We start from the raw sequence: 21,189 nt of genomic DNA on the forward strand, positions 1-21,189 counted from the left end.
TTGACAACAGAAACACCATAATTGCATTAAGATGCATTACCTGTAATGGGTAGCTGGCCACAACTGTATAGATTTTTGGCAGGAGGACCACATAAAAGATTTTAAAAACATTACATTTCCTCTTTTCTCAGTCTTGAAGCTCGTTATAAATTACACTGTACAGGTATTTACGAAAATGCATATTTAACCAGGCTGGGTAAGGCCTTTGTTTAATTTACACCAAATAATACATTTGAATAAATGTAATTTAAATCATGCAGAATTATATTTAATAAAGTATGGGTCCTAGTCTGAAACAGTTTTTTATTTTGTATTTCATTTTATTTTAAGGGAAGTAAAAACCCAATACATTTACCGAACAATAATAAACAAACCATAAGTAGTTATTCATGTGCTTGTTGTATGTTAGTTTTAGACTTCTGTTTTTATTTCCTTTCTGAAAATAAAATTTACAATAACCCCTGCTAAATAATGTACCTGTAATTTTTCTTTTCATTGTTAACATCCTGACAACTTTTGACACTTATAACTTTGACACATGTTTCAAAGCTATTTTCAAAATGTCCGCTCTAGTGTACTGGGGTTTGAGATCTGTAAATCACTGTAAAAAAAAAAAAAGTGCTCCGGCTTTTCTGTTCCGTCTCATATCATGGGTTGTTATTGCTGCGTTACCTGTTTGACAATGTAAGCAATAATCCTTACACTATCAGTAAACTAGAGCGGCCATGTTGAAAAGAGCTTTGTAACAGACAAGTTTTAAGTCAAATGTCAAACTTCGGGCCCGGGGGTTGAATAATCTTCTGCTCCTGACCAAATCCTTCGGCGCACATCATGTGGGTGTGAACATTCTGCAGCCCTGCTTCCAGGATATCCTGTGTTTATAGTGTGATATCTTTCATACACTACACTTCTTGATTTCTCACAATGTTCTCCCACAGACAATTCTGAGTATGAAGTCAGCCAAAAACAGTTAGTGAAGATCTCATCTGTGACTGAGATGTATAGCTGAAGTCCTAAAAGCAGTAACTTTAATTATGTACTGGATGGTTTTATTATTCCATGACTCCTGCTGTTCTAAATAATAGCACAACAAACTATTTAATGTATCACAATTAATTTTAAAGTTCACTTTCAGCATATATGGTAATTGAAATTCTCAGATCCCTGTTTCTCTTTAGCACAAAAAAATGTAAAGTTTGTTACATTAAACTGTCATTAGTCCAATATTGATCACTTACCAATGAAACAAACATCACATCTTCATGGAATGGTCCTCTAACTAATTTTAATTCTAGCTAACTACAGTACTAAGAGACAGAACATACACAAGCATTGTCCATGTTTGATAAGGCACTATATTTCTGGACTTCTTGCTTTGAAGCTATACCATAGCCATGATTATGCCATAGCCTGATGTTGACCCATGCTCCTGCTTTTTTTCAGGCAACACTCGCCAGTATAATTGTAGAGTAAAATTATAAAGTAATACAAAGTTTGATTCTGTCTTCTCTGCAAATACACTGTACCCACAGTAGCTACTATACTGTAGCTCTCTCAACATAGAGAACAAGGTTAGATCCTCAGAGTGGGCTACCTATATTGTGTTAAGGACACTGATGTTCCATTCCAGTGGATCCGTAAAACTGGCTGCTAAGCCCTGTGATCGCCAAAGTGGAACATTTAATTTGCAGACTGCTATGCATGTTGTATATAAATAAAGTAATCAGTTATTAAAAAAAAACAGTACATTAATACTTAAGCCCACTGAATAGACAGGACTACACATCTTGACATTGTGCAAATATGGGGGTGATTCCACCCATTGGATGATGCCATACCTCTTCAGAATAGATAAACAAAAGGGATTCCATGCATGTTATTCTTTTTTGAATATATGGTGAATAATGACCTTATTTGATTGTCTGCAGCAATATCCTGTCGCAAGCAAGATGGTGGACAGAGTGACATTGGCGAGTGCTTGAAGAATGCCGGATCTATGCCTTCTATAACTCAACCATGCCAACTGCCTTGCCAGAATGACTGCCAATTAACCAACTGGTCTAAGTTCTCTTCTTGTAGTGCAGACTGTGCAGGAGTTAGAACCAGAAAACGAGCACTTGTTGGTAAGTAAAAATCATGAAAAAATAGAAGAAACTGGAAATCCATTACTCCTTGACTAGTTAGGCCCTCTTGATTGTACTGTTAATGCTGGAAAATAAAGTATATTTTAAAATATCTTAAGAAACTGGAACGCTAAAGTGAGCTGGAAATATGCTCTAGTAAGCACTGCAACGTTTAACTATCCACCAAGCAATTATATTAATGTAATTGTCAATAGTGCTATATTGTCTTTAAAGGTAGGTGGAATTGTGGAATATAATTGATACTGTAGCAGCCTAAAATCAACAAATTGTTATTTTTTGTAAGTGGGTTCATGTTAGGCCTTGTGGGGAAGCGTATAAAAGAACAGAATCTGGCCACAGTTTAAAAAATAAATATATTTGTAGTGGTAGGACCAGTTTTGTAACAAAACAAAAAGAAATAAGCAAGTGTACTAGCTTCCCAACACATTTATTGTCCAGGGAAGGGAAACACAAACTCCTGCATACAGGACCTCCAGCCTCTTCTGTGGAACATATCTATAAATTTACCAATTAAGTTTCCAAAAGACCTAATCCCTGCTAGGACTCCTGCACCAGGCCTCAGGCTTGATAACACTGATTAAGCCCCAAAAGCTTGCAGAGAGAGTGTAATGAAAAGCAACATAAATTAACACTACACATACTAATAGTGTTTATGTAGACCAAGTTGGGGGACAGGGTCCCTCAACCTCACAACCAGATTCTTAAATAATAGATTTTACTCAAAATGCATTTTAAAAAAAAGAAGTGTTTGAAACAAAATAGAAAAGCAAGGTTCAATATATGTTTTCTATTTAGGTGTTCTTTTTTTTCTTATCCCATGAAACAAAAACCATGAGGTTCTTAATACCTCTGCAGAAAACATTACTGTGATAACTGCATCATTTTTCTTTATGAATAATCACATGATTCACAGAGCACCACACTGTATAAGAACCTTAAAAATAAAAATTAAAAAACTGTAGTAGAGTGCCTTTGGTGGTCAGGAGGCAGAAAGGAGACTGAAGAGCTGCAAGTTATTTTTTTTCTTAAATCAAATTATAAACAAAAACACAGCTCACGGAGTCAAAATAAAACAGCTAAACAAAAACAAGTCATGAACACAAAATGAAACAGAAAATCCCTCACCCAAGTCTTGCACAGTCTTGTGGGTGTTGTGTTGTGTTGTGTTTTTTTTTTTTTATTTTTTTTTTTTTAAATAACACAGTAACATTTGCTTCTCCTCACATAACAGCAATCCACCCTGTACCCTAATGGACCTGTGGGCTCTCCTTTTATAGCATGTGGCTGCTCCCAATTATCACCAATTATTCTATTTGGGAGCAGTCACATTCTCACATTTTTTTGGCAGGGACAGGGATTAACCCCATCACTGCCAACCACCACAAAAACACACACAAACACCCACACTATTTATAGGCAGAGCTCTTTCTCTGCCACACAAACATATACAATTCACCAAATAGATTCATGAGAACATCCTGACAAATTGATGGGTTACAAACCCATGAAAAAGTCCCTGAAGAATGTTTGACAAATGAAGGATATGGGTTATCATATTCGTCATAGATAAGGAGGGGGGTGATTGCCACCGGGACCAGTTGCTGCTAGTTCTCATAGATAATGATAATGTGGTGTATAAACCATTATGCAGCACAAACATATCCAAACAAAATGTATATTTTCTGTATGAATTCATTGTTGTCGATCTTTTGTGTATAAAGTATACAACTATAAGCACTTCTGCAGTGGCAGAGACAGGTTATAGTCAGAATTAGCATACATATTAATTTGCCTATATAAAGACATTAACATTTTTTTAAAATGCTTTCTAATCTCTCTCTCTCAAAAAAAAGTTCACACTATAACATATGAAGACATTAAATACCAGAATGACACTGTAGGAATACGATGGAGTAAGTAACAACTTACAACAACTAATTAGTTCTGGCTTAAATTAGATTTGTTCCTTTAGTCTTTTTTCGCTGATCAACAGTACAGTCATTTTAAAATACATTTATAAACTATGGCAATGACAAGTGAGTTTAATTTTCAGGGAAAAGCAAGAAGAGAGAGCAATGCAGAAACAACCAAATGTTCCCCCTCACTGAGACCCAGTACTGCCCTTGTGACAAGTACAACGCCCAGCCGGTGGGGAACTGGTCTGACTGCATTCTGCCAGATGGGAAGGTGGAGGTTATCCTGGGAATGAAGGTCCTGGGGGACATCAAGGAGTGTGGACAGGGCTATCGCAGCCAGGCCATGGTCTGCTATGATCAGAACAACCGCATCGTGGAAACCTCTCGGTGTAACAGCCACGGTGAGTTCTTAGCGCGAAGATGCTATCCACCATATTTGTTTTAATCATTATGCTGGACACCAGGTACTCTCCAGATCCCATGTTCACTATGAACCTCAGTTGACGTCCTGTGCATTGGAATTTGAGAGCCCTTTGATTGGTTGTTTCTCTTAGCTTGTTAGGCAGCATCTGTCATGCCAACCCATCTGCAGTATAGTCAATGATATTAGTACTGCAAGGAGACTGGGCAGACAGGGTAAATAATTACAGCAGGACAATGGAAGTGGGAAAAAAAAAAAAACTTATACGAAGTAAGCCTGAGGTACTGAACAGTTTATCAGAGGGACCCTTTGAGACCCAGAATAACTGATGAAGCAGGGCCCATTGTGTCTGTCTGTGCTGGATTGATTTGATAAAGTGTCTTTTGCTTTATAGACAACAAGGAGAGTAGGCACCAGGATGGTTCATTATCTGTTTAGGGCTATGAATAGAACACTAAAGCTTTCAGAGTTCTGTGGAGCTGGGAAGTAACACGATTTATTTTTCTCTGTATGTATTGCTTAACAGTGCCTGCACTATAGATGAGTACATTCTAGCACTTCACCAATCTCACATTGTTGCATTGTGGCACTCCTTGATATGTCACTATTTTATTTATAACTCTTCTAGCACAGAATTACTTTATTCTCTTGCAAGCACTTTCACAAGCCCCTCACTTTGTGCTTGTATTCTAATGATTCCAATGCTATTTCAGTACTTCATTTAAAAACTGTTCAGACAGCAAACTGAATGATTTATTCAGGTTTAAGGACTTCTACAGCTAATGCTTGGAAACTACAATTCCAAGTATCAGGTTTTAGCTCTGTATTAATACTGTCATATAGAATAGATATCCAGACATTTTGGTTACAGTTGATTGTGATGACTTGTAGGCCAGAGAGTGAAGCTTGAGTGAGGTGATCATCAGAACTTACTGAGGTGTGACCAAAAACAAGTAAATGCACAGTCTGGTGTTTTAAAAGATGTTTTATTAGTATTGTGGTTCATCTAATAGACTAAGCTGAGAGGTGTTTTGTCAGCCCATTGCTGTCAATCAGTCATAACTGTAAATTACAAGCCTGTTGATAGTGAGCAGAACATGAGCTACAGAGGCGAACCATATAATATAGCACAATACTGTACAGCTGCCAATCTAAAACACTGTGAGCCTAAACAAAATTGTGACACCAAGCTGTTACCGGCAGGTAGAGAGACTCAGAACACAGAAAGCGGCAGGTTTAAAGCAGTAATGCACATGTTTAATATATATAATAAGACAATAAACAAAACACAGGAACAAACAGTGGCACGTTGGCCAAAACAAAAGGTTTAAACAAAAACAATACACACACTTTAAATACTGTGTGGTTTAAGGCTGAGCTGCCGCTTTCATCTAAACACAGCACAACCCTCAGCTTAACACCAACTATACCCCATGAACACCAACTCAACTTCTCCAACATTAATTCCTAAAACCACCCGTGATTCCCCATTTTATACACCTGTGGTTGGAGCCTAATTAATCATGAATCATTTATTCAATATACATCTCCAGCCACATTCCCATGTGAACCCCCCCCGCACCCCCCACCCCACACACACCTTACAAGAATATTCAGTGTAATTATGAATTTGTGTTACCACCAGAGTTCCAAATGTATACTTCCAAATTCAGATCATTATGAATACAGAATTGAATGAGCAGAATTGAATTTCTTAGGTATAAAATGTACATGCTTTATTGTTATTGTTTATTAAAAAAAATAGTTTCAAGTGGCAGCATGAACTGGGTACATGTTTTTCAGTTTATTTCATCTAAATTGGGCGAAATAAATACAAAAAAAAACAAAAAAAAACATGGCAGTAATGGGACATGTTAAACTATGTCAGAGTGATGAAAAACATTGGAGTCTTGTGTAAAAGCTTTCCCAGTAGTACATTTCAGAGCACCTGCTGTGACTCTGTGACTCTGCTCAGCTGAATAAACATTAATATGCACGAACTCATTAAAGAGACTAAAATAACCTGGGTGATATGGCTCTGAGACCACAATGCCTCACAACCATGTTGGAAACATGCACATCACAGATATGCAAGGACATGTTTTTATTATTATTATTGTTTTATGGTTTTAAAAAAAGCAGATTTGTGGTGGAAAATAGAGGTTATTTAACATTTTAAATCTCAAAACTACCACCAGTCTTCCTTCATTGTATCTGCATTAGAGGCCAATTCGACTTCATTTAAATAGATCACACACACACACACACACACACACACACACACACACACGCACACACGCACACACACTCCCACACAGACCATTTCTGCTCTCAATTTACAGAATGCACAGGTATTGCTAAGAAAACCACAGTGCTTTTCCATGCTGTTTAAAATTCTTACCTTCAATCAAGTGCTATTTAATTTTGCTTAATTAACCGGTTGCTAGAAATCATGCAAGTACCATAACCACCTGATTTGAGAAGTGATTGGAGAGTTTCAAAGATGCTAGTAGATTTCCAAGAGTTTATTGAAAATAATTGTATTTAAATTAAAATGTACACAAATAATTTATCATCTTTAGTAATTTTAAATAAACTCTTGCCAGTCACACCATTCGACCATAATGAGATGCAGAATGCTGAACTTCCACAGGAAGCCCTTAAATAGGATCATAAAGACACATATAAACTGGCTACATCAGTTCATGTTGATAAATCACAAGGTTTTGACTTGTTCATTTTCAGTCTGAAATGTTTCAAAAGGTAGTGTCCATAAAAAAACGGAAATAAAAGTATGATATCAAGGATCTCTGTTCTGTAGCAAAATCTAGTGTTAACAGGGGGTTAGCTATACCTAGAATGTCAGAATGGTTTATTTTAATTTGTCTGCTACCTTATTAATGTGAGATTACATTCCCCAAAGCAATGATTAAATGAGAGACATTGATTTATCCTGACATTATAAAGCTCTTTCTGTTGCGGAAAGGCTTACTGTAAGGATTATAGGGGTATCTGTGATTTACTGACGGTTTATTTAACAGCTGTGCACTGCAACAATGTTTAAGGGTAAAAGTCTGACATCCTTTTTTATTCCTGATTTTTTAAAATGGTATTATTACTATTGGTTTGTATATATTAGTTGTGGCTCATTGGTCACTGCAGTGTTTGAAAACAGGATTGGGGATGGCTTTACCTCCAGTGGCATACCTGCCTCTGTCCCAAAAGACAGACAGTGAGATACTGTAGATACAAAGACCATACATGTAAGAGGTAGCTAAAGGTTTCACTGAACTTTAATTTTGAGGTCCTTACTGAATACAAGTGTAGGGGAAGGGATTATGTTGAGTTGAAGTGAATGGTTGACATGTAATAAGGAATTTCTTACAGAAAATAACAGAATTAAATGTACTGTTTTTAGAATCAGGAATGCAATGATGCTTCATATAGCTGCTGTATTTACTGCACCTGGTCAAAGCCTGAACTGACAAAGTGACCTATTTCTGAAATATACACCCAAATGCGCTGAGCTCTATACATGGGACATAACTATCACCTTCCTTAGCTTGCAGTGAAAGGGGTACAGTATATATCTGCAGTTTTGAACATGATGAGCAGAATGTTATTGTTTGTGTTCATGGTAACTCGTATTTCAGTATGCACAGATTCCTGGGATTTTTTTTTGTAGTTACTATAGGTGTATTCTGGGATTAGTGGTTCTGGGCAGGATAAAACAATCAACACTAGGAGCAAAAATAAATAAATAAATAAATACATCTCTCAGTATCCCTGGTAAGTAAAATACTGCCATAGGTAATTCATAAGTTTGATCCAAATACATTATATGTATTTCATTTGTACTTGGTCTGCAGTTAAATCAAACTTGTGAAATATTTGAAGCATGCAGAAAATGTGTCCATTGTATACATTAAAGTAGCTATTCACTTTACAATGGGCCCCCAGGGTATATTTTGCCGTAACATAGTTTCATTTTCAGTCTCTGAATATACAATTATAACAATTCGGCTTTTCGGTCAAGATGCATGCATTTATGTAATTGTTTTTCCATAAATATACATACATGTCACTTACTTTTCTCCAACAGTTTTCTTTCTAGCCATGACATTTTCTAATGGAATGTCAGTCACTAAAGTCACAATTGTCAAAACACATAATACAGTGCATCTGCTCATTCTAAATCCCTTAAAATGCTCATTCTAAATTCCCATTCTTTCAAAATGTTCCTTTCAGGCTACATTGAAGAGGCCTGTATCATCCCCTGCCCCTCGGACTGTAAACTTAGCGAATGGTCCAACTGGTCACGCTGCAGTAAGTCTTGTGGAAGTGGTGTCAAAGTACGCTCTAAATGGCTCCGTGAAAAACCTTATAATGGAGGAAGACCATGCCCTAAACTGGACCACGTCAACCAGGTAAAGGATTCTTTTTTGCTGTATAAACATATATCTGCTTGAGTCTATAATTGGTTCAAATGAGCTATTGGAAGGTGTTTGTTGCCATAATTTTATGTGTTGCCTTTATATATATGTTCTCACTTCCATGTAGTCTAAGTTTCTTCTGCATGATGTAGGAACAATTCAATAATTGATAATTTAATTTTATTTTATCTGGGTTGATTAGTTCTCTTACTAACAATATTTAATTGACATGTTACAAAGATTGAGGATTTACTATGAACACACATTCACACGCAGACACAAGGAATGTTCAGTTATTAATAGTATTTTATTAAGCACACAAATAATAAACAGAAATCAGAAAAGTCAGAAAGTAAATATCTAAGCACAAAACACAACTCAAAAACTCTCACTACCTTAACTTGACTAGCAGGCAACTTAAATATGACACCGCTTGTCTCCTCACACGCCAGCAGCTCTCAAGCAAACAAGCAGGCTGTGATGTAGTAGCTTGCTCACACACACATGCCCACATCCAAGCACACAACCTCAACTGAGATGATGCAGACAATCTTAGAATATATCACATTAAGCTTAATAGTATATAGATTAAGTATATTGCAAGTTTACTAAATAAATTCTTCATAACAACTATATGAGGTAGATTACTTATAGTTACTTCATCAATTTTTCACTAAAAGTTATTTCACACACAAAGTGTGCAAACTAAATAATTAACAGTACAATTCTATGTGAATGTGTTACAATTAAATTAATTTAGTTCCATGAAAGGAAAATGCAACTGGGATTATACTCAACGGTTCCTTGAAGCTTAGACTTTTGGTCTGCTGGCTTGGAAACTCAATCTGTTGAAATGTCCAGTACAAAGCTCTCCTCTCCGCAACAAAGCTTTCAATTCTCAACAGAATCAACAAACAGCTGCAACAAAGTCTTCAGTCCTCGGTATAGGATCCACAACAGTGCCTGTCCGCTCTGTCCTCTTCGCTGAATCTTTTAGCTACGCAAGTAGCAGGGCACAGTTTTTTTTGGATACTGTGGTTTTAGACCTAGACTGGTTTGTCTGATAAGTCTCTAAGTTTCACGGCAGTCCTTCAGCCAGGCCTCAGTCTCGTTGCTTGTGGTCGTTGACTCGCTTGCAGCTTGCTTCCTCTTCTTGGGTCTGTTTTCAGGCAGAGTCCCGCCTTGATTCCGTTTTTAGGCAGAGTCCCGGAGTTGCAGCTTTGCTTAGCAGAGTGACAGCACCTTGTTTAGCATTCGATGTGGAGCTCAAAATGTTCTGTTTGGCTTGGATATTTATAGTCTTTTTCACTCTGCTAGCCACTTTCATGAGATCATTTGTGTATCTTGCTGTTTTTTAAACTCACATTCCTTTGATGTTTTAATGTCCTTTTCCACTGGGACATCGCTAGTTTATGTCTTCCTTGCGTCAAAACGATTGTTGTTGCACATGTGAATTATCTGTACATAATTCAACAGTCTGCTCAGCCTAATCCATTTCAGGCGCCGGTTCTCTAATCAGTAGGTCACATAGTTCAGTATGTCTGCCAGGAACCAAGGCAGACATACTGAACTATACTGAACCCTCCTCAAGACACAGCAGTTTGCCCTGTTTCTCAAGACACACAGTTTCATTAATGAATCCATTTACATTTCTAATACACGTTCATGTATTATCATATTCAGGGAATATGTCCCACAATGATGAATTCAATCAGTAAGACAATGGATGACGGGATAAACAAATAAAGGTCTTTGTTCCAGCCAAGGCCTCAGTTATTGTATTGAACCAATTAATCTGACCAGGTCCTAAAAAATTAAGATATTGATTAAGCCCTTGTACAAGTATGCCGGTACCATGGTAACTTTGCAGTTTACCTGTCTGTGGTTTACCACGCTTGCCTGCTCTGTTCTATGCTTAAGTACACTTTCCTATACTTTTAACATGATATGCCACACTTTTATAGAAGTAGAAATAGTACTACCGTTTTACGCTAAACATTTGGTTTTGTATCTATTGCATTGTTCGCTTTGCCTTTGATAACTTCATTTTCCCAGTAATTGTAAGCATTCAAATGTATTCAGAATACTGTGAAGGTTTAAAACCTCAGTAGATTACATCAGTATTGCCATTAATTATCTTCTAAGTTAATTACCGTTGTATTGAAATAAATAAATAAATAAAAGCAATGTTACCAGTATCGGTGAAATTATCACATGTACTGTCCTCACATTGATGCATATAGGCTTATTGCAGTGTCTCATCTTATAAGTAAAATTCATTTGATCCTCAGGTGGTTTACAATGTAAGAATGCTCCTCAAGTGTGACATTTCTCTGGATTAAATCCAGTTAGTTTCAAACATCACATTTCTTTAAAGATTCATCCAGTTCGGGTGAATATTGGATCAAATGCTCTAATGTTACATACACTTACCCCTACAGTATAGTACAGTACATGACCACATTTTGTAAAAACGCAGAAAATGAAAATTGACTGGAAGGGGATACCCATGCAACTTAACTACAGCTCCCACATTCTATATTTGTATGCAGTACAAAAAACAGGGATGTGCTGGAAAGGAAAAAAAAGTTGACAATTGAAATCTTAGCTTTTGGTGTTTCAGTGTTTTAAATCATGAGATTTCCTTGGTGTAGTAGTTTGATGTCATCGGATTCTGTTTTAGTGGTGAATCAAAATACTGGCGCACTTTAACTATATATGATTCCTACTGGTTTGCCCTCCCTGGGGTGATTTATTATCACATTTACTAGCATGGGTAAATACAATAAATCAATAAAGACAGCAGGTTTTTAAGTTTAAATATGACTGTATTTTCTAAAAATACTCATTCTGTTGTTACAGTACATGGCAGCTTGTCCGATTTCTTTATTTTTTTCTATTTGTTATTTCATTTAAATTATATTGCCTGAACAAAGCTGATTTTTTTTCCTAATGCTTTTGTCCCCTCTACCTCTCTGACTGCTTGGATACATTGCATACACCTCTGCAGGCCCAGGTAAGACTACACATGTGTGTTTCCTATCATGTACCATATCTATTAAGAGTGCTGCATACAGTAATCAAGCACAGACATTTCTGTACTAATAAATTGATATAAGAAATATTGATTTTCTTGAACTAGGTGTATGAAGTGGTCCCATGCCATAGTGACTGCAGTCAGTATGTCTGGGCAGCTGAACCATGGAGTGTGTGGAGAGTGAGCTATGTTGATCTGAAGGAGAACTGTGGAGAAGGTGTACAGACAAGGAAAGTCAGGTAATGCCACCAAGGTGAACCCTTAATTAAACATTGCTGTCATTGTCTACACCTTTAAACTTTAAGCTACACTCTTTATTAAGGCTGCCACGTTTACTTTTGTTTCTAAATGTGTACATATAAACAGTGCCGTTTGAATATGTGCTTTATCAAGAAAACGAATACTGATACAGTATATTATATTAGTCATTTAAAAAAAACCTTGCAATTGGATAGCAAACATTACTTCACATGTACTACAGAACTAAGCAATACACAATAAAAAATATTGTAATGCTGAAAAAAAAAGAAACAAGGAAGTGTTATTTGCACACATGTGCTTCTATGGGTGAGTACAGAGCATTTGGAAAGTCTCATGTCTAATTAACATAAAGCACAATCATAAGCACACACCAACTGCAGGTTAAGTTTCACTTTCATCAAACATTCTGTATAGCTGCTGGTAATCTACACAACCAAACTAGGAATACAGAAACAGTATTTTGGCATATAAAACTGCTTTAGATTTACAACACCTGGGCTTACTATAATTAAAAAAAAAAAAAAAAAAAAAAAAGCTATGTTTAAGAATAAAACAATGCCATTCACTCAGTATGTAATTGCAACATAATAGAAAAATAAATAGGACTTGTTTGCTGCTTAATGTTAGTTTATAGATTTTTTAAACGCCTATTATCAGTAAACTAAAGGGAGGCTTTTACACATTTAAAAGGTGGCACTCTTTATATGGATGGCTAAAACACCTACATATTACTAAAACATGTTTCTCTTAACATTCGGTTTCATTAGATGTATGCAAAACACCATAGATGGGCCCTCAGATCCAGTAGAAGATTATCTCTGTGACCCTGAAGACATGCCTCTAGGTGCCAGAGAGAGCAAGCTGCCTTGTCCTGAAGACTGTGTTTTATCTGACTGGGCACCATGGAGTCGATGTCCTTTGGTATGACCTATGCAATTTTCTGACATTAGAGTAGATGAAAAACAATTAGGAAAAAGTGAGTGGTGGAAGATATAAGACCAAGGGAGCATGTGGAATGTGGAACGCATTTTCACTACCAAGTTAACCTAAGACATCCATGCTTTTCGACAGTGAAATCTGTCTCATTATTGTGCATAATGCAGACGCATAATGCAGTTTGTACTCTGTTGGCTGCAGAATTTCCATATCATTAGCAGTAATTATCTGTGCAGTTAGAAAATGAGGATGCTTTCCTGTGTTCTTGGAGCTCGAGGAGGGGCAGTGAAATGAGAGTGTTTTACTTTAATAAAGAAAACATTCTTATTCACAGCCCACCCACCGTATGAAACATTTGTTTTAAGTGCAAAATGCTATTTTCTTTTGATATTTTTTTATTCAAGTTTAAAATGTAAAATCTTTAAATCCTGGACAGACCCTGACTAATATACATATACTTCATGTTTCATTGTCTTTTGAATCCTGGACAGACCCTGACTAACATACATATACTTCATGTTTCATTGTCTTTTGAATCCTGGACAGACCCTGACTAACATACATATACTTCATGTTTCATTGTCTTTTGAATCCTGGACAGACCCTGACTAACATACATATACTTCATGTTTTATTCTCTTTTTAAGCCCTGTAGTGGAAATAGCACTCGTGAACGATCTGCATATCCCATAAGGCAGCCTGGAGAAGGAAAAGACTGTCCCAGTTTCACAGAAACCGAGGCATGCAGTCTAAACAAGAACTGCTACCACTACACATACAATGTCACAGGTAATAAACAACAAAACAACGCAATCTCAGGCTTACAATCATTGACTCAGAATTGCAGAAACATTGTTTGCAACTTTTCCACAGGCATAAGGTCTTTCATAATGTATTTCTGAACTGATAGAGCTTCATGGTTAAGGATGTACCAGGCACTCTTGAATCTGCACTGGAGTCATTGCAGACTCTTCACTGAAGCCACAGTTATTTATTGGCTTTTGCAGTTTTTCTTAAAGCTCCACGTGGACTGGCAGCGTTGCGGTACAGCTTTTAACGACTTTAAAAATAGCTGGCAGAGCCGAAAGGAGGCAGTTTAAACACTCTTGTATGTATTTATTTACAAACAAAACAAAAATAAAGGTTCATCAAATAAAGGGTACTGCGTCTTTAAATATGGTGCAACTATCTACACGATAGCCTGGGCAGAGCAAGGTTATAAACAAGCGGTATGCTGAGCTGGCAGGTAATCTTCTCTGGTTGTTCTGAAAGTAGTTACCTGCTTTCAGTCCAGAAACATAAAAGAAGCATTGTAGTCCTTCTTTTGGCTGCTGTGTTCTGCTCCTTGCTCTGTGCTTGCCTCCCACAAGTGGAGAGACTGATCCTTTTATACACCTGTGGCTGGGCTTAATTGGTTGTTAATTAATCAATTAAGTCCCAGCCATAGTCTGCACATGTATTTGGCAGGGATAGTATTAACCCTATCCCTGCCAAACTGGAACAGCAATAAATAATACATTTTATACAAGGACTTGTACCCTGTCACACTCCAGTATCCCACAATTTCACACATATTTTGTTCCATTTCATCAAAATACTATACTAATTATAAACCTGTAGTGTATGTTTAGCTTTTTGTTTACCAGTTATGAAATATGTATTAGCATGTATCACAAGTATAACATGACAATAAAACATGTATCGGTTGTGTGGCAAGTTATACAGTAATTATAGTTAGAGGTTTGGGTGAGAAAACTGTTCTGTTTCATGATTAGTCTTTTCAAATGAAAATAAGAGAGTAAAGTTAAAACCAGATAGGTGAGGTGGTTGCATATATAACTGTATTCATTTGCTCAACAGAACAGAAATGATCATTTTACATAGTCTTTGATTTCACCTGCCTGATTTGCAAATCCCCCCTTTCCCTTTGGCGCAAGCCTGTGCATTCATGCTGATTCACTTAAAAGCATATCAAATTGAATAGGAGTCAGAGCTTGTCACCGGGCTTTGAGAGCACCAGTTCTCCTGTTTGTATTACTCTGTCCTACACTTAGCAGAAGCTGTCCTAATGATATTACTTTCTTTAATAGACTGGAGTACATGTCAGCTGAGTGAGAAAGCTGTCTGCGGCAATGGCATTAAAACACGGATGTTAGACTGTGTTCGAAGTGATGGCAAGTCTGTCGATCTCAAGTACTGCAAAGAGGTAGGTTTGATCCAACTTAATGTAATTCTTTCTCAGTACACATAGTTATTTAGCTCTTTTCTGACAGATGTCTTCTACCAGTCACTCACACACTGTTAGTGCCATTACAGATGGTTCCTAGAAACAATACATTTATTGGTCTTTTAAGCTTTTTGACCTGTACAAAAAAGTGGGACTTTAGCAGCAGGAGAGACTCAGAGGTAGCTGCTAAAGCACACTTGAATAAACTAAAATAACACAAACAAAAGGGCACAAGGGCCAAAATAAAGGTTTAATAAAAACTTAAAACAAAAGGTCAGGCTGGGCATTCGCCTTCACTGTACACAGACAGAATATACCAACACAGATAAAAAAATAAATAAAAAAAAACACCAACTCCTCTCTCAAAACATCGACCTACACTCTCCTTTCATAGGATGTGGCTGCTCCCAATTATCATTATTCAATTGAGGAGCAGCCACATTCTCACCTTTTTGTCAGGGACAGGAATTAACCCCATCTCTGCCAACAACCACAAAAACACACACAGACACCGCAATATTTACAGGCAGAGCTCTTGCTCTGCCACAGGGACAAATCCCATAAAGATACTATTATAAAACCCTAGCGACCACATCATTACCAGCAAAGACAGCATAATAAATATGGAACAGTGCACCGCATTGTGCACGGAAAATAATTACCAGTTTATATGGGTCAGTATGATTTTGACTCTTTAAGTAAAAATATTTTAAAAGTTTCCACTGTTGTATCTTATCTTTCTTTCCAATGGCTTCTGCCTTTGTAGCTGATCCCCCTTAGTAAGTAAACATTGCATTGACATTAGTGTGTAATTTCAGAATCGACTTGAGACATTTAACAGATCCTCAATCTGGAGAGATTGACAGGGTTCTGTTAGTTGTTTTCTATATTATATAAACAAGTTAATAGTGCCTATTTGAAACAAGTGTATATGAAAAAAAATCTAGGAAAAGTGTATTCAATCTGACTATGAGAGACTTAAATATGAGGGATCAACAGTTTTGAAACTGAAGATAAAAAACTGACTTGGAGTTAAAATTGAAACAAATGTTTTAAAATGTTGTAAGGTTGACAAGATTGAGCATCGGATGTTGAAAAGATATTTGAATGTATTTTATTCATTTTAGACTATTTTGTTCCCATTCGTCTCTTGACATTAAAATGTATTTAACTGCAAAACAGTAGACTATTTTTTGCACATCTTTTTTAAGCAAACACTTTTTAATTTAAACACTGTTTATGTTTCACCAATGTTTGTCACTAAACAAATGGTTATGATAACCTCAAGCAGACGGAATCCAGATGGTTTGTATCTTCACCCAGATGTGTTTTCTCACCTTTTGAAAAACATGTAGCTACTACAGTAACCACTTCATGGATTTAAGAAATTGTTATTAGATGTGTAGACTAAAGCCCGCTGCACACAGCCCGACTCAAGCCGTCCCGACTCATCTCATCTGAGTATGCACAGATTTTGCAATCAGTTTTGCTCAGTTTTGGTTTGACACAGTTCCGTTTTTTACGACTGGGTGTCGCACACTGCTAAGACTGAATTACTGACCACAACTAGATACTGGTGATTACTATGTATGCAAATTTAATTAATACTGCCATGTACACATTTTTGTATTTACTTAGCCCAACATAGCGACCCTCATATTATGCATGGCATCATATGCTGATTAAACGGTGGAGACAGCGCCGCGAGGCAACCAAAAGAAGCGCTTAGCCTATTAATTTAGCTATTGACCATTTACACCCTGCAAACGTTTCAGGCAGTGTTTGACTTTTTGTATAGTTTGTCTACCACACTTTAGCCTGTGGTAAATAAAATCCAAACTGTTGATTTTTTATTTGACTTTGGCGTTTTTTTCTCAGTGTGTGGATCTGGGGCTTGTGATTTGTGACCTATTGGAGATCGACACACCGGTTACTTCTGTTTTAGCGCAGTAAGAAAATATACGCTACCAGTAGATTGATAATAAAAAGGTAAATTGATAATTTACCTTTGATTAGTAAACGCCTAAAAAAACGATTCAAATGTGCACATATCTGGTATTTTTTTTTAATTCGGGACACTCGGAGCAATTCAAGACTAATGTATTTTTACCTGTGGAACTAAAGCTGTCAATATCCCACCATCTTGTATGACAAGTTACATTACAAGCTACGTTACTTAAACCTGCTTCACCATTGGCTGACACCCTTATGACTAATCGGTCTCAGTCAGTCTTGGTCGGCAACCGCTGCACACAGACAGACTGATTACATCTGAACGAAACTGCGTCTGAAAAAGATTCAACATGTTCAGTCTTCAAATTTGAAGACATCCCGACTGAAATCTGCATAATCTTGGTTTTAAGTGCACGCACACTGATACGATTCATCCAAACTCTGTACGGCCAGTTGAGATGAGATGAGCCGGGACGGCTTGAGTCGGGCTGTGTGCGTCGGGCTTTAGACATACAGTCACACACAAACTGTATATTAAAGTCCATATGTCACCTATTTAAATATTACAATCTGATTATATTTTATAAAACTACACTATATATATAGACACACACACACACACATATATATATTTATATATATATATATATAATTTATACTTTTGCGCTGTAACTGTAAGAAATTTACAATCATGAAGCTTGCTTTGAGTTCTGCCAAAAAGCCCTGATTTCGAATCTTGACAAAACGATCATACATACAGGCCTATTTTGCGATGGTTAAACGGTGTCAGAAATACATGTCACCTCAGATAGGCCCAAGGGAATGCATTGCAAGAACAAAAAAAAGTACTGTATTCCATGAAAGTAAAATCAACGAGTTTGTAAATGCAATGATCACTTTGTACAACACGGAACACGGAGACTAAAGCCTTTGTTTGTTGGTTTTTGACAGGTACAAATTTTATTTTTTCTCTTTTGTAAGACACTGGTGCACAAGTTCACAAACACACGCAGACCTTTACAAAGACAGCTGTTCACAAAGACAATCATCAGTAAGTGACCATTGATTCATTTTCCCCTGACAACAGCGGAATCGTTTAGAAACCGCAATACTTTTTTATTTTTTTCACCAGCCTTAATTAAACAATTTCATACCGTTTACTTGTATATCAAAAATACATTTATAAATAGCTGCATCTATAAGACACTTCACACAGATATAAAAATGATTACCATTGTTTTTTTTGTTTTTTTTCTTACCCAGTGCGCTAGTGCTCAATACTACTAGGCTATCCACTGCGCATAATCAGTTCTCTGCAAGTGTTGCATTTGTTTTTCACGTCAGATATTATTATTATTATTATCATAATTATAATTCTACAATATACCGTTCTCAAAAACTCAGTGGCCCAAAACTACCCAAAGAAAATAAACATGAGCATGGCTTTCATATTGCTGACTTAATAAAAACAATAACGTCAGAGTATTATAAACCAGTACAAACACATTGCGTGCTCAAGTTTTCTGATGTACAAATCAAAAGAATGGATCCACTCATCCAGCTTTTTTAGGTAAGCTTTCGATTTTTAATTTTATCTTTGGTAATGTTTATATGCAGGGTGTCTGCCAAGAAATAATAATAATTATGTGCAGTTCACAAGGAGGTTAGGCCTATTTAATTTCACTAAATCGGGGAAAGCATAAGTGTTTATTTCATGAATGAAGTTGAAGAGCTATACGTGACCATGCAAGTCATCTCGGCCCTGTAATATAAACAATGCTTTATTATTGAAGTGGATGGGAAATGGTAAACACTATTTGCAAGATATAAATGGTACAACAAACCAAATATAGAAATACACTTTATTTTTTTTATTGCCATAAATGAACTGCTAGCCAGGGTTAACTGTATACAAGAACAACATTCAGAATTGCCGACCTGCAGACAAGCGGGCATGTCGCTCACATTCCTCATGCCAGCGTGGTTATTTTCTCCTGCTGGAGGTTCAAAACACTTCTGAATCGGGCCTCAAACCACTTATTCTTCCTCCTCACAACTTCTTTCATTACACACCACAATCCTGCTATCCTTATCGTAATACAGACTACTCAAAATGCCGGAGAAATTCGTAATGATGGCTTTTACAGTCTGAAGCCATGTATATCTTTCATCTGTTCCTGGTATGTGTTCCCTAGTGACGTCACGCCAACTTCGTGCATCATCGGTCCGTTGTCAGTATTTTCCGGAATTATTGATATTTCTATGTCTCTCAGTGCTCTAAAATTGATCATGGAGATTTAATTTCTTGCTCATTGTGAAAGTAAACCAAGTACGACCCCAAAGCCAAAAAATGATTTTCTGTGTGAGATATGGACTTTAAGAACCTCATTATCTACAACCCATGACATCATTTTTATCAAGAGGTGACTGGTTACTCTAAACTGTGAAACATTTGGTCTGATTTTGACAGCTGTTCCCATTTGACCAGAGAACACAGTTTTTTTTTTTATGTTTCTGACAGGCCAAGTGAGAGCCTCCTGATACAGACGACCTTAGCCCTGTGTTCTGCCTACAGGAACCAAGGCAGTACAAGGCCATTCAAGATAATTCAACATATTTGACTTGACAAATGTTAAATACTGATAATCTTTTCTTACAGCTTGGTTTGCAGACAAACTGGCAAATGAACATGTCCTGTGTTGTGGAATGTCCCGTGAACTGCCAGCTGTCTGACTGGGCTGCCTGGTCAGAATGCTCTGAGTCCTGTGGCCTGTTAGGTAAGCCGCATTATTTGGGTTACCAGATTTCCAGAGGGAAAAGCATGACGTTTATTTTTTCCAATTCATTGAAGCTGTAGCAAATCAGAAATAGTTAAAATAAGTATATTCAGTTGTAGTCAAAAGTTTACATACCCCAGTGACACACCCTGGAAAGTAGCCCATGCAGGAAGCCGTCTTCACTGTCTTCCTCATCCTCCTCTGCCTCTCCGTCTCCATCAAGGACGTTTGGAATGCAGTTCTGTGGGCTACTCCCCATACCTTTACTAGGTTCTACAAACTTAAAGTCGTGGATCCTCAAAACCCTTGTTTTGGAACTCGAGTGTTAAGGGCGGCTTCTCAGTTAACCCTTACAACACAGGCATAGAGGGGAGTTTCTTCTGGGGTTTCGAATGGTAACGCACAAGGCTTGGGTATACTGACACATTCGGTAATGGTTACATTTCGTACCCTGGTTCCCTGAAATAGAAATGTAACCTTCAAGGTCGCTGCAGTCTTTTTTACCCTCAGAGACAGGCACAGCTGCGTCACAGGATGTGCTGAGCAGCTTTGTTATATCTTATTCAGGTTTCAGGTCTTTTGGAGGTAAATACCCATTCAGTAAAGGTTACATTTCTATTTCAGGGAACCAGGGTTATGATAATGTTTACATCAATCTAGCTTTTTATAAGGAATTGACAGCTGGAAAGACTAATTATAATTTGTAGGTTTGTTTTCTGCTGGCTGTGATAAAATGAATAGACATTAGTATAAATTTTACTGAATAATATCTGTAAGGCTTGGTTTGGAGCCCTTGTAATGACTTTATTATTATTATTATTATTATTATTATTATTATTATTATTATTATTATTATTATTATTATTATTTGACCTTGATTTGTAAACTCAATTATTTAAACAACCTCACCAATGGTTTGATACAGGTTGAGACTTTTCCACTTAAGTAAATATTGGAATACAATGCAGAAAGGAGATTAGGATACTTTAACTTCCAGTCTAATCTTATTTACTGGGACTATAAGGCCATCTTGCACGCACTCTACATAATGTAGCTATACAAAAAAGCTAGGCAAACCCTGGAA

At 36.8% G+C, this 21,189-nt stretch overlaps 1 protein-coding gene across 1 annotated transcript in view; it reads left to right on the top strand.

The window, feature by feature from the left end:
- The window catches only part of LOC117399671 (thrombospondin type-1 domain-containing protein 7A-like), a 181,069-nt gene that overhangs the window by 135,882 nt on the left and 23,998 nt on the right, over nucleotides 1-21,189 (top strand). Inside the window, exons 14-22 of the mRNA XM_033998988.3 lie at nucleotides 1,929-2,123; nucleotides 4,198-4,461; nucleotides 8,730-8,908; nucleotides 11,925-11,930; nucleotides 12,057-12,190; nucleotides 12,980-13,133; nucleotides 13,796-13,937; nucleotides 15,239-15,354; nucleotides 19,988-20,105. Coding sequence (XP_033854879.3) covers nucleotides 1,929-2,123; nucleotides 4,198-4,461; nucleotides 8,730-8,908; nucleotides 11,925-11,930; nucleotides 12,057-12,190; nucleotides 12,980-13,133; nucleotides 13,796-13,937; nucleotides 15,239-15,354; nucleotides 19,988-20,105 — 1,308 coding nt within the window. The remainder of the gene's footprint in view (nucleotides 1-1,928; nucleotides 2,124-4,197; nucleotides 4,462-8,729; nucleotides 8,909-11,924; nucleotides 11,931-12,056; nucleotides 12,191-12,979; nucleotides 13,134-13,795; nucleotides 13,938-15,238; nucleotides 15,355-19,987; nucleotides 20,106-21,189) is intronic.

The sequence above is a fragment of the Acipenser ruthenus genome, chromosome 4, assembly GCF_902713425.1.
Source record: "Acipenser ruthenus chromosome 4, fAciRut3.2 maternal haplotype, whole genome shotgun sequence".
NCBI classification, from domain to species: Eukaryota; Metazoa; Chordata; class Actinopteri; order Acipenseriformes; family Acipenseridae; genus Acipenser; species Acipenser ruthenus.